Raw genomic sequence first — 12,577 nt, forward strand, 5'->3', positions numbered from 1 at the left:
CACTGGCAGCCCCGGCAATCAGCACCTCCCCCTCCCTCCCAGCGCCTCCCAATCAGCTGTTTCGTGGCGTGCAGGAGGCTCGGGGGTGGGGGGGAGAGAAGCGAGTGGAAAGGGGTGGAGTGGGGGCAGGGCCTGCGGCAGAGCCAGGGGTTGAGCAGTGGGCGCCCCCCCGGCACATTGGAAAGTTGGTGACTGCACAAGGAGCCGCATGTGTCTCTGGAGCCAGGCCTTAGCCACTCCTGCTTTGGGGTTTCCCGCAGACGGGGGGGGGGTTTCTGTCACCGCGGATGTGCTTAAGCCATGCTAAGATTAATAGCTGCTCTCTACTTAGTTATTCGGCGCATGGCACTGACTGGAGATGGAAACCCAGCGGTTTCTCAGTCGCTCACTGTGAATCTGTATCCAGCTTTAGGCTCCCTCTCTCTCCAAAGGGCAGCAACGCAGTGCTCCGTGCAGTGTCCTGCTTGAGTTTTTCACAGATATTTAGGTCAGAAGGGACCATTATGATCTAGTCTGGCCTCCTGCACCACGCAACAGGACTCAAACGCAAGAGCTTCTGCTCACGCTGTCCCTCCTCACTGTGCAGTCAGGATTGCACAACCGCCGTGTGCTGCGGGGGGCGGGGCATCTTGCACGCTCCCTTTGCACGAGCAGTTGTTTCCATCAGACATTCATGGTTTAATGAATTGCCCGTTTCCGGCTAAACTGCTTCTTTCATGGGACAATTCCTAACCAGCTCCACCTTCGATCCCCTTCAGGACCAGCAGTGCCCCACCACCAGCAGGCTGGTCTTGCCCTTGCTCCTTCCCTTCCGCCTCGGGCTTTGGTAGACGCCTACATGCAGGGGCTGGCTGGGGGCGAGGAAGCACCCCAGGGGAGGCCCTGAAGGGGTCCCCAAATCAGGGTGCACGTTGGTTCGACAGGGGCATTGCCAAGGCTCCCCTTCCCTGCCCTCCAGCAGGCAAGGTGCCTCCACCCCTGTGGCGGGATACGTCCTTCCCCACGGGCTGGCTGGTGCTCCCCTCGGCAAGCAGCCACGCAACGTGTGATTCCCTCCGCTCCAGCCCGGCCAGAGGCCGCGGCCCCGCCCGGCAGCTGGCGCAGAGCCCCCCGCAGACGCTGCCCTGCGCCGGCCGCTCTCAGCCGGCGCGGGCGCCCCAGGCCTGCAGTGCGCGCCGCCGGGCAGCAGGGGCCGCTGTTCGGCGCCGCCGGGCCCCCCCCGCCCCGGGGGAGCGCTGGCCCGGGAAGTGAGCGCGCGGCGGCCGGGGTCCTCCGGCCCATGTGGGCGCGGGCGGCATGGCCGAGGCTCCGCAGAGCAGGATGCAGGAGGCCATCGACAGCATGGTGCAGGGGCTGGAGCGGGAGAACATCCGCAAGATGCAGGTAACGGGGAGGGGGTCCCCGCCGGCCCCTCCCGCCCCCCCTTCTGTGCTGCCAGGCCCCCCCCCAATCTACCTGCTCCCCCCCCCCAGCAGCACCCCATGAGCACCCTGCTTTCTGACCCATTGCAATGCGGGCCCGGGCCCCCCTGGCCATGCGGGGAGCAAACCCGTGAGCCTAGCCCCCCCCCACCACCCCCTCTTCTGTGCTGCCAGCCCCCCCATCTATCTGCTCCTCCCCCCCCAGCAGCACCCCATGAGCACCCTGCTTTCTGACCCATTGCAATGCGGGCCCGGGCCCCCCTGGCCATGCGGGGAGCAAACCCGTGAGCCTAGCCCCCGCCTCCCTACCACCCTCCCTTCTGTGCTGCCAGCCCCCCCATCTACCTGCTCCTCCCCCCCCCAGCAGCACCCCATGAGCACCCTGCTTTCTGACCCATTGCAATGCGGGCCCGGGCCCCCCTGGCCATGCGGGGAGCAAACCCGTGAGCCTAGCCCCCCCCCCACCACCCCCTCTTCTGTGCTGCCAGCCCCCCCATCTATCTGCTCCTCCCCCCCCAGCAGCACCCCATGAGCACCCTGCTTTCTGACCCATTGCAATGCGGGCCCGGGCCCCCCTGGCCATGCGGGGAGCAAACCCTTGAGCCTAGCCCCCCCCCTCCCCACCCCCCCCCCTTCTGTGCTGCCAGCCCCCCCCATCTACCTGCTCCTCCCCCCCCCCCAGCAGCACCCCATGAGCACCCTGCTTTCTGACCCATTGCAATGCGGGCCCGGGCCCCCCTGGCCATGCGGGGAGCAAACCCGTGAGCCTAGCCCCCCCCCCCCCCCCCCCCACCACCACCCTCCCTTCTGTGCTGCCAGCCCCCCCATCTACCTGCTCCTCCCCCCCCCAGCAGCACCCCATGAGCACCCTGCTTTCTGACCCATTGCAATGCGGGCCCGGGCCCCCCGGCCATGCGGGGAGCAAACCCTTGAGCCTAGCCCCCCCCTCCCCACCCCCCCCTTCTGTGCTGCCAGCCCCCCCCATCTACCTGCTCCTCCCCCCCCCCCCCCAGCAGCACCCCGTGAGCACCCTGCTTTCTGACCCATTGCAATGCGGGCCCGGGCCCCCCTGGCCATGCGGGGAGCACACCCGTGAGCCTAGCCCCCCCCCTCCCTACCACCCTCCCTTCTGTGCTGCCAGCCCCCCCATCTACCTGCTCCTCCCCCCCCCCCCAGCAGCACCCCATGAGCACCCTGCTTTCTGACCCATTGCAATGCGGGCCCGGGCCCCCCTGGCCATGCGGGGAGCAAACCCTTGAGCCTAGCCCCCCCCCCCCGACCCCCTCTTCTGTGCTGCCAGCCCCCCCATCTACCTGCTCCTCTCCCCTCCCCAGCAGCACCCCATGAGCACCCTGCTTTCTGACCCATTTCAATACGGGCCCGGGCTCCCCTGGCCATGCGGGGAGCAAACCCTTGAGCCTACCCCCGCCCCCCTCCCCGCCCCCCCTTTTCTGTGCTGCCAGCCCCCCCCATCTACCGGCTCCTCTCCCCTCCCCCCCCAGCAGTACCCCATGAGCACCCTGCTTTCTGACCCATTGCAATGCGGGCCCGGGCCCCTCTGGCCATGCGGTGAGCAAACCCTTGAGCCTAGCCCCCCCCGGCCCCCATCTTCTGTGCTGCCAGCCCCCCCCCCCATCTACCTGCTCTTCTCCCCCACCTCCCCCAGCAGCACCCTGCTTTCTGACCCATTGCAATGCGGGCCCGGGCCCCTCTGGCCATGCGAGGAGCAAACCCGTGAGCCTAGCCCCCCTCCCCCCCGGTTCTCCCCTCTTCTGTGCTGCCAGCCCCCCCCCCCCCCCCCACCATCTACCTGCTCCTCTCCCCCCGCCCCCCCAGCAGCACCCTGCTTTCTGACCCATTGCAATGCGGGCCCGGGCTCCTCTGGCCATGCGGGGAGCAAACCCGTGAGCCTAGCCCCCTCCCCGCCCTTGTGGGTGTGTGTGTAGAGGGGCCCTGGACCCTTAGTGAAGGGGGGGAAGGGGTCAGTGAGCTCTGCCCCCATGCCTACTGGAGTGAGTGTGTGTGTGTGTGTGTGTGTGTGTGTGCAGGGATCTGGGCCCCTCTGTGCGCAGGGCTCTGGGCCCCACACCGCGGTGGGGGTGTGGGTGGGTCAGGGCTATGCTCAAGGAGAGTTGGGGGGGGTCAAAGCCAGGCCGTTCTGCAAACCCCAGGTGGATATGGGAGGTCGGCACTGTCTGCACAGGGCCCCCCACTGAATGGGACAGGTGTATTGCCGGGGGGGGGGGGGGGGTTCAGATGTGCGTTGCTACAGGCGACAGCTTTGGAAAAGCCAACTTTCTTTCCCGCCCTTGGCAGGGTAACATGTTTCGGTGCAGCGCCGACTGCTGCGAGAACGACATGGCCACCATGCAGCAGGTGCACCATTGCATCGAGCGCTGCCACGCGCCCCTGGCCCAGGCCCAGGCAGTCGTCACCAAAGAGCTGGAGAGGTTCCAGGTGAGGAGAAGGTGACCGGTGGACCCTGGTCCCTAATGTTCCCGTAGGGAAATAGCATCGACAGCGGCGGTCTCTTGGGCCCCAGCTCCCCACGGAATCTTATCCCGGCTTAGTCTGAAGCCGGGCGCAGAGGTTTGCCGTGGATGCACGCGGGTGTGGGGCGAGCCAGTGCTGGGCCAAACCCCGTTGCAAAAGTAACCTGGACAAAAGGGGATGTACCCAAGCAGGGAGTTGGTAACATGAACGGGGCATCTCATTTTGGAGAAGAGACGACTTCTGAGGGATGGGGGGTATCGGATACTCAGGGTTCTGCTCTGCATTAAATCCAGGCTCACTGTGCAACACAAGGCTTGAAAGCTCAGGTCAGCAGGAAGGAGAACCTCCTGCAAAGAGAAGGTGTATCCTTCGGATAGATTTTTCGATGCTCCAGTTTTAGTGCTGGTGAAAGGTGCCAGTCTGGAAGCGGGGAGGCTGGAGTTCTCTGTCCTTGGAGCCGCTCCGGCGTGGGCAGAGGGAAAGCTTTGATCTATCTGAGGTATTTTGATGGCCCCCCCGTTACCAATGTATCTGAGAGCCTCGCAGTCTTGTTCACACGGTCTGCAATTACCTTCACAACACCCGGGGAGGTAGGGCAGTGCTGTTCTCAGTTCACAGAGTCGGTATTGTTCGCCCAAGATCACACAGGACGGCTGTGGCCAAGCAGGGACTTAAACTCAGGTCTCCCATGTTTTAACCCCGGGACCGTCCTTTCTCTCTTTGTCACACAGTGAACTTGACTCTGTCCTGCTTCAGAAGGATGGCATTTGGGGGTCATAGAACAATGTGATCTTCAAGGGCCTCTCTCCTGAGAACCTCAATAGGGGTCCCAGCTGTGATGCAGCTTTTATTATGCAGGGGAGATGCCTACTAGGAACTGGGCTGAGACCCCCCAAGCAGCCATCGCATCATCTCTAAGCTGCTGCTGACCTGAGCTTGGTTAATACTAATGACCTAGAGGTGAAATGCCCTGTGTCAGATACACATCATTCAGTCCTCGGTCTCAGTGTAAACTGCTGGCCATGTGGAACAGAGTAATTAACCACTGGAACAACTTACCAAAAGTTAGAATCATAGAAGATCAGGGTTGGAAGGGGCCTCAGGAGGTCATCTAGTCCAACCCCCTGCTCAAAGCAGGACCAATCCCCAACTAAATCATCCCAGCCAAGGCTTTGTCAAGCCTGACCTTAAAAACTTCTAAGGAAGGAGATTCCACCACCTCCCTAGGTAACGCATTCCAGTTCTGATGGATCACTGGCAATTTTAAACCGAGATTGCTTGTTTTGCAGAAAGCTCTGCTCTAGGAATTATTTTGGGGGGTTCTCTGGCCTGTGTTGTACAGGACGTCAGACTAGATGATCACAGTGGTCCCCTCTGGCCTTGGAACCAATGAGCTAGGCTGAGACACCCTGCCCGACTTATTGCATGTAGACCACCACATAGCAAAATGACTTTGGAGGTCTCGTTGCAAATGGTGGTAAACTTCGAGCCTGCAGCAAGCTTCGTTCTTCTTCCATCCATCCCCTCCATTACAAATAATTGTGTTCTGTGTCCAAAGGCATGATGGCCTGCCATCTAAGAAGTGGATAAGAGCTCGTTTGTCCAGCTACTACACCACCCAGTGCATTTTGCTCACAGCTGCGTGAACTCTAACTGTCTGGAATTCTCATTTGCAGGACCGTTTGGCTCGCTGCACGATGCACTGTAATGACAAAGCCAAAGATTCCCTGGATTCAGGGAGCAAGGAGCAGCAGGTGAAACAACAGCTGGAGAGCTGCGTGACGAAGTGCGTGGACGATCACGTGCATCTCATCCCCAGCATGACCAAGAAAATGAAGGAGACTTTGGCAGCCATTGCACAATAAAACTGCGTCTGTTTGGGGAGAGAGAGGGATAAGTGTAGTTCCTATTAAAAGAGAGACGTGTACACGGAGATTCGTGTTGGAAATTGAGGAATGAAAATGGATGATTAGGGTGATTTTTGTATTTTCCAAGTATTGCAGTTGTCCATGCGAGAGCTGGTTTGGTTTAAGGGCTTGGTGGTCTGGGGCTGATTTGAGGGATGTCACCAGTAGTGGAGAGGACAGACCCCAGTTCTCAAAGGGTTAATGGTCAGTGTATGTACACACCATGCTGATAATAGCAGTGTCCTCCACTGACCTTGACTTCCCTCTGAATTTAGGCCTGCTGGAAGGCACCAGTTTGACAGGCCTGGAGCCTGAGGGGCCTTTGTCCCTAAGACAGGGGTAACAGCAATGCAAGCTTCCCCAGTGCCGCCTAACCAATATTCCTCAATAGTGCCCTGCAGGAGTTAAGAGCCAGGTTCTCAGCAGATGTAAATCAATGTAGCCCCATTAGTGACAGTGGAGTTTTGCCAGTGTAAACCCACTGAGGATCTGGCTCCAGAAGTCCAGTCTCTGTGTCCTTTTGATGGTGGTGATGTGATGGGCTAGGAGGATTTGAAGTGAAACTATCACTGGGTTGGGTTTGAACTGATGCCCTAGAGTTCAAAGGGCCAGTATTCCTGCCTCACTTGTTCTCCAGGCTGTTGTGATTACAAAAAAATGCTTTGGGGACAGGATTTTCTCCTCCTCAGCTGCTCTCACATCTGCAGAACTTACCGTCTAGCACTGACAGGTCCCTCTAGTGCAGATGTCTTTTGCCGTGGAAGAAACAATGCAAAAGGGAGTGTGTGCAATGTATTAGATAATCAGTCTGTTTCTCTTACAATGTTTCTTCCACCAGGAATCAGGGAGAACATTTTTGCATTGGTGGGTCAAGTCTCTGCAGTTAAAACATCTTCAGCCTCTACTGCCACTCACACTGGTATAAATCAGGAGTAATGCTACTGGAATAAATGGAGATATGCCTGTGTGTAAATCCAGCGTGACTGAGTGGAGAATCAGCCCCTTGTCTTCATCAGGCCACCAACCCTGCAGTGTCTAATTCTACTAAGAGAGCAAGGTCATCCAGCCCAGTATGGGTTCTCTGGAGGAATGATTCACAAGAAGTAGCATGCTCTGTTGAAAAGGGATGGCCAATACCACTTAATGATCTACTCCTGATGGTTTTACACCAGTATGACTCTACTGGGTTTAGTGGAGTTACTCCTGATTTATAGCGGTGTAAGGAACAGCAGCGTTGGGCCTGAAGTCTATCTTTAAGAGTTATACCAAGTACATTGTTCCATGCAGTGTGGCATAAATAACTGTCCTCACCTGAGCCTCTGCAAAACAACCACTGAAGGTTTTAATAGAGGATTAAGGATTTAAGGTTTAAGGATTCTGTCCTCCTTTTTGACCTGATATTCCTAATTAAACACACAGAGAGCCTGTCTCTGTTCTCCCTCATCCTGGTATAAATCAGGAGTTTTTCTGCTAAAGTATTGGATTTACAGCAGCGTAAATCAGTGCACAGTCAGATTCTTCAGGATGTTGCAGTGCAGGCTTGAGGTGGATTTCACATCTTGTTCCTCCCCAGAGCAGCGGGGAGAGGGAGCAATGCAGAGGAGGTTGGCTTGAATGCTGGGGCAAGGCGTGACTCCGTGAGTCATGGAGCAGCATTACTGGCTGCCTCAGATGTGGAGCTACTCAGCTGCAGGAGGAGACAGTTCTGAATCTGTGGTCCTCAAAGTAAATGAGCACAATACAGAGAGATGATCACCACCAAAATAAAAAGGGGAAACGACATCCAGTAAACAGCAGCACCACCTCGTCCTGTCCTTGTGGCTGGAGACACGGTAGCGAGTATCTTAGGATGGTTCTATTTATTGTGAGCTGAATGACCTGTTGTGTACCTTCTCAGGAACAGCTATAATGAACACAACCATTTTGTTCTGTCCTTTTTAAAAGCTGATTTATTTTCCGAAAGTTTGATTCAAAAATAAATGTTAGATGACAACTTCCTCCGTATTTTTACTTACGACAAGGCTTGGCATGGCTCTGCTGCGAGAAGTGCTGGATTTTGACTAAAAAGAAAAGGAGGACTTGTGGCACCTTAGAGACTAACCAATTTATTTGAGCATGAGCTTTCGTGAGCTACAGCTCTGTACATGTTCTAGCGGGTTTTCCTCTCTCCAGCGCTTCATTTTGCCTTGTAGCTCGTGGGTTTCACGGCTAACATTGAAACCAGCTCTAGTTCCAACTCACTGCTTGGGAACCAAAGGGCAAGCTTGTTAGTAATCCTGTTTCGCGCCTTCCGGGGGGCAAGGCACAGTGGAGCGCCGTGGTGCCAGGGGCTTTGCCAGCAGAATAGGGGAGAGTCCCTTCCCCAAAGAGCTTGCAATCGAAATAGACAAGACAGGGGAAAGGGGATGTAACCGGGAGTCAGAGTCATGAAAGGGCTGGCAGCAAAGGTAGGGAAGGTTTCTCCTGCGTTGGAATTTCTGATTCACCACTGTCTTGAAAATTGGTCCCCTGGAAATCAGAGCGGGACCCGAATTTTGGACGCGTTTGAAACCCGAATTTGCATCTAAACGTTGTCACTGGTGCTAATCTGCTGTAAGCGTGCAACTCAATGGGACAAGCAGGGTCGTATTGCCGCGGGGAGCCGCGCATCGATATTTTTGGCGCGTCAGTGTGCACCGGCGAGCGCGCTGCGGGCGGCTCCGGGTGGGGAATTGGCCTTGTCCGCTCTCAATGCCCGTTCTGCAACCATCTTGCTCCCGAGCTGCCACTACGTAGAAAGGGCCTGTATTCTGAGGAATACGGGGGAAGTGAGTCACGTGCCCTCCCTGTGGCGCTGCCGGGAGGAAGCGGCACGGCCTGCAATTGGCTGGCGGGTCAGTGAGGTCACCCGCAGGCGATACCGGCGATCACGCTGATTGGGTCAGTGATTTGAAGTCATACGCATGCGCTCCCGGCGTTACTGTTGATTGGCTGAAAGCGGGCAAGCACGCGGCCTCGGCGTAATCCCTGATTGGTCGCTGAGCCGCGGACGGGGTGACGCCAGCGCTGGAGCCGTGCGGAGGAGCGCCAGGCGGTTGTGGCGGGGCTGACTGAGGCGGCACCATGAGTAAAGCGCACCCGCCCGAGCTGAAGAAGTGAGTGCGGCCGGGGGGGGGGCGCGGCGGCGATCGCCCCGCGGGGGGAGATATGGAGCCCGCGGGGGGGTAGCCCCTGGGCCAGAATTTCAGTAGGACCCACCTTTATGGCCTACTCCCCCTGTGTCCCGGCATGCACCGCGCTGCCCAGCGGGGCCTGTCTGCGCGGGGCGGGCGAGACCCCCCTCTGGGGTAACTCCTCCCCCCGCCCCCCCCCCCGTGCTGGGCACGTGGTGGCACCTCGGGTAGGGCCCTGGGGCAGCCTCGCCCCATCCCCCCTGGCAAGGGGCGCGTGCGTAGGGACCCCCCCCCCCCGCTCCATTCTGGGTGACATCAGCCTGGGTGCCCCAGAGCAGAGCTTGACTCAAGTCTCCGCGCCCCCCCTCCCCAACACACGCAGAGTTGCAGTGCGCTGTTGGCCCGTGGTCAGGCTGCCGGGCCGTGGTACCGTGCCCAGAGAGCCCCGCACTGAGCCGGTACGTTGACCATGGCGTGACACCTGCATACGTGTTCTGCGTTAACGCGTACCGTCTTTCTGCCCCGCTAACGTGCGGCTCTTCCCCCTTATGCTTTTCAGATTCATGGACAAGAAGCTGTCACGTGAGTTCTTTATGCGCCTAGATTTATTCTAAGCGTCGCTGTCGTTTTAAAGTTCCCAGGGTAGTAGGAAGAGAGCCTGAGACATAAGCCCTTGTATTAGAGGCCTGGTATGAGGCAGGACCTGCTCACAGAATCTGGCAAGAACAGGGATGATGTTGCAGAAATGCACATTCCTAAGAAGTGCTAGTCACTGTGTACTCACGCAAACATCCTTATATCAAGGATGGTACAAAAACATTCCCCAAGGATAACAGGAACGCAGAAGAACAATCACTAGCACACTAAATGCCTAACCACTATGAAGCTCTAATGTAACTTTACTCCTGCATTACAGGTTTATGCCTGTAATTTTGAGGGGTACTATGTGTGATATCAGCCTACGGTCTGCTAATATTGACCACCATCCAGACTTCCTCAGTATTATACTGCATTTTTGTATATGAAGCCCGTGGAATAGGGAATACTAGTTCTAGTAAGCAATGGTCCGTTCACATGCAGTATGCCTAGTGTTTCAAACCGTCATAGCATTAAAAGATGGTTCTAAAGCTCCCGTCTCAAAGGTATCACTTTCTAACCAAGAAAGCTAAATACTACAGTTGCGTACCAGTAGTTTTTTTTTTTTTTTTTTTAATTATTTGCCAAATAATTCTTCTAGTGAAGTTAAATGGTGGCCGACATGTCCAAGGGATATTGCGAGGGTTTGACCCCTTCATGAATCTAGTGATAGACGAGTGTGTGGAGATGGCACAAGGTGGACAACAGAACACTATAGGGATGGTGGTAAGTAGAGAGTTTTCACCCCTATTGGATGGTATGGGTTGAAACGTTTTTTGTGTGTGTGTGTGGGGGGGGGGGTCCTTATTTCAGACTCTTTCCCCAGTCCCCACATGTTGCCATAATTCCAGTATCTTGATGAGCACTATTTTCTAGCAAATGTGCCTGAACCAGGTGAATTCTAGGAAACTAGATAGTCCACATCATACCTGTCACTGAATAATCTCTGGGAGGTTTATGAGTCAAAGTTAATTGCTGTTCATGTTTCTAGAAGAGCTAATCTGGAGAAATATACATGCTGTAGATCACTTCCTAGCTGGGTTGTTTGCTAGCATTAAATACTTCTGATCTTTGTCCCATCTCTAGTTCTGCTAAACCACATTGGTTGCGAAAGAATTCTAATCTTTTTATATTCCTTATTTTTAGGTAATACGAGGAAACAGCATCATTATGTTAGAAGCCTTGGAACGAGTATAGATTAACCAGTGAACTCCTGCCTAGCGCTGTGATTAAACCTCCCCTTAACTCCAGCTGTCTTGTTAACGAATGAGGAGTCTTCAGGAACTGTACATTCCTCATGTAAACTTATTTTTGTTAAATAAATTTTGTAATGGTTAACATAACTTGAGTAAATTAAATTAATGTAACTTCCTCTTAAAACTGGTGCCGATTGCCTGCTGAAGTATCTTGTGCATATTCCAGAAAGTCTTGGCTCTGGAGTGCACCAGAAGTAACTGAGAGACTTTAGTTCTGTGGTAGCACAATAGGTGAGCTATACCTTTTTTTATTTGACCATTTTATTAATACACAAGCTTTCAGGCCAGCAGGACTAGACACTTTTAATCTTTCCCCTTCATTATTTCAAGTGAAAAATGTCTAGGAACAGTTCTCCAGTCTTCACAGCAGAAAAGAGCCAGAATCATGGACTGTGAATTTCAGTCTGCCTCTTTCCCGTCCATTTTGGCCTATTTTAAAATGTGTTTAGAGCAGAAAGGTACTGAATTACTAATCTTTTTCCTTCGCTGGGGCAGGATGGCTTAAAGGATTTAGCCTATCCTGGTCTAATCACAAGTCCAGCTTTTGGAGTCCAGAGGGGATGTGAAAAAGCCCCCAGACTCTCCGCCTCTCCAGCAAAGCCTTTGGGTTCACCTTCAGCGATTACTACATGAGCTGGGTGCGTCAGGCTCCTGGGAAATCAAACACTAAACATGGTTTGACTTGTGTAGTGGTAATAAAACTACTCCATTGTGATGTTTCTGGAGTTCAAACCATTCCAGCTGGTTCTGATAGTGAAACAGCAGTGTATTTACTATAGTGAACAACTCTAGCACAGTACAATAGATGAACTCCTTGCACAATGAGCTGTTCCCTCATCATGTGAAACTAACATTTATAGATAGTGGAGTTACAGCAGCAGATAATTTGGCCTCTGGACACGATTCATATTTCAATTTTGCTACTGCAGTGCAAAACCTCTCTAACAATGAAATCCTTTAATAGGCTTGGGTTTAGCTAAAGCATTTGCCCCACCTTTTGCTTTACAAAGAGTGGCACCTATTTAATTATATAAAAACCAAAACTAGTTCTGTTATATCTGAATAACTTTCACTTTCACAGACATATTGTCTACTGCTACTAGAAACGGGACTTAAAAATGCTGAAGAAAGAATCGGCCAGTCCTAAGGATCTTCAAAAGATTAAACTATCAATAACTAGCATGTACATAAATATTAAAAAATGGCTGTATAGAGACTTGACACTTTTCTGGTATGAAGGTTCTGTGGCTTTATACTTTTCTCCACAGCAGAGTAGAAGGCACAGACATATTACTCATGGAAATAACCTAATCTTCCCAGGAGATGCAGCTACTGTTTAAAGGCTGATCAAACCCTTGATACAGTTTGCTTCTCAATACCACCCTCTACGCCGATAGTTTGTTTCAAAGGACATTTTTATATATAATTCCCTTTAAACATAGAAAATTCAGTTGGAAGGCTTTACTTATACTGCTAACAACACTGCAGATTAGATTTTAAAAGCACAGATTACGGAGAGAAATGCAAGCAACAAATGGGGCATAAACAGTGGAAGGTAGTCTTATGAGAAGTCAATGGGCCTAATCACATCTATAAGTGTTTGCAAGATCAGGAGCCCAGTCTCAGGTTATTACTGTTGAAAAGACTGAAAACTATTGGGACTAGTTAATGGTTGAAGAACAGGTGTTAGTGAAAAAAAATCTAAAGACAAA

The 12,577-nt window shown here is 53.9% G+C and overlaps 2 protein-coding genes across 2 annotated transcripts; both read left to right on the forward strand.

The window, feature by feature from the left end:
• Positions 1–1,198: 1,198 nt before the first annotated feature.
• Positions 1,199–7,814, forward strand: FAM136A (family with sequence similarity 136 member A). The gene is made up of 3 exons (XM_037886233.2): positions 1,199–1,383; positions 3,738–3,878; positions 5,591–7,814. Exons 1-3 carry the CDS (start codon positions 1,297–1,299, stop codon positions 5,777–5,779), a joined length of 417 nt encoding a protein of 138 aa, XP_037742161.1. The 5' UTR covers positions 1,199–1,296; the 3' UTR covers positions 5,780–7,814.
• Positions 7,815–8,813: 999 nt separating this feature from the next.
• Positions 8,814–10,952, forward strand: SNRPG (small nuclear ribonucleoprotein polypeptide G). The gene is made up of 4 exons (XM_007065469.4): positions 8,814–8,955; positions 9,533–9,555; positions 10,211–10,335; positions 10,756–10,952. Exons 1-4 carry the CDS (start codon positions 8,924–8,926, stop codon positions 10,804–10,806), a joined length of 231 nt encoding a protein of 76 aa, XP_007065531.1. The 5' UTR covers positions 8,814–8,923; the 3' UTR covers positions 10,807–10,952.
• Positions 10,953–12,577: the final 1,625 nt, after the last annotated feature.

This window comes from Chelonia mydas, chromosome 26, assembly GCF_015237465.2.
Source record: "Chelonia mydas isolate rCheMyd1 chromosome 26, rCheMyd1.pri.v2, whole genome shotgun sequence".
Taxonomy (NCBI): Eukaryota; Metazoa; Chordata; order Testudines; family Cheloniidae; genus Chelonia; species Chelonia mydas.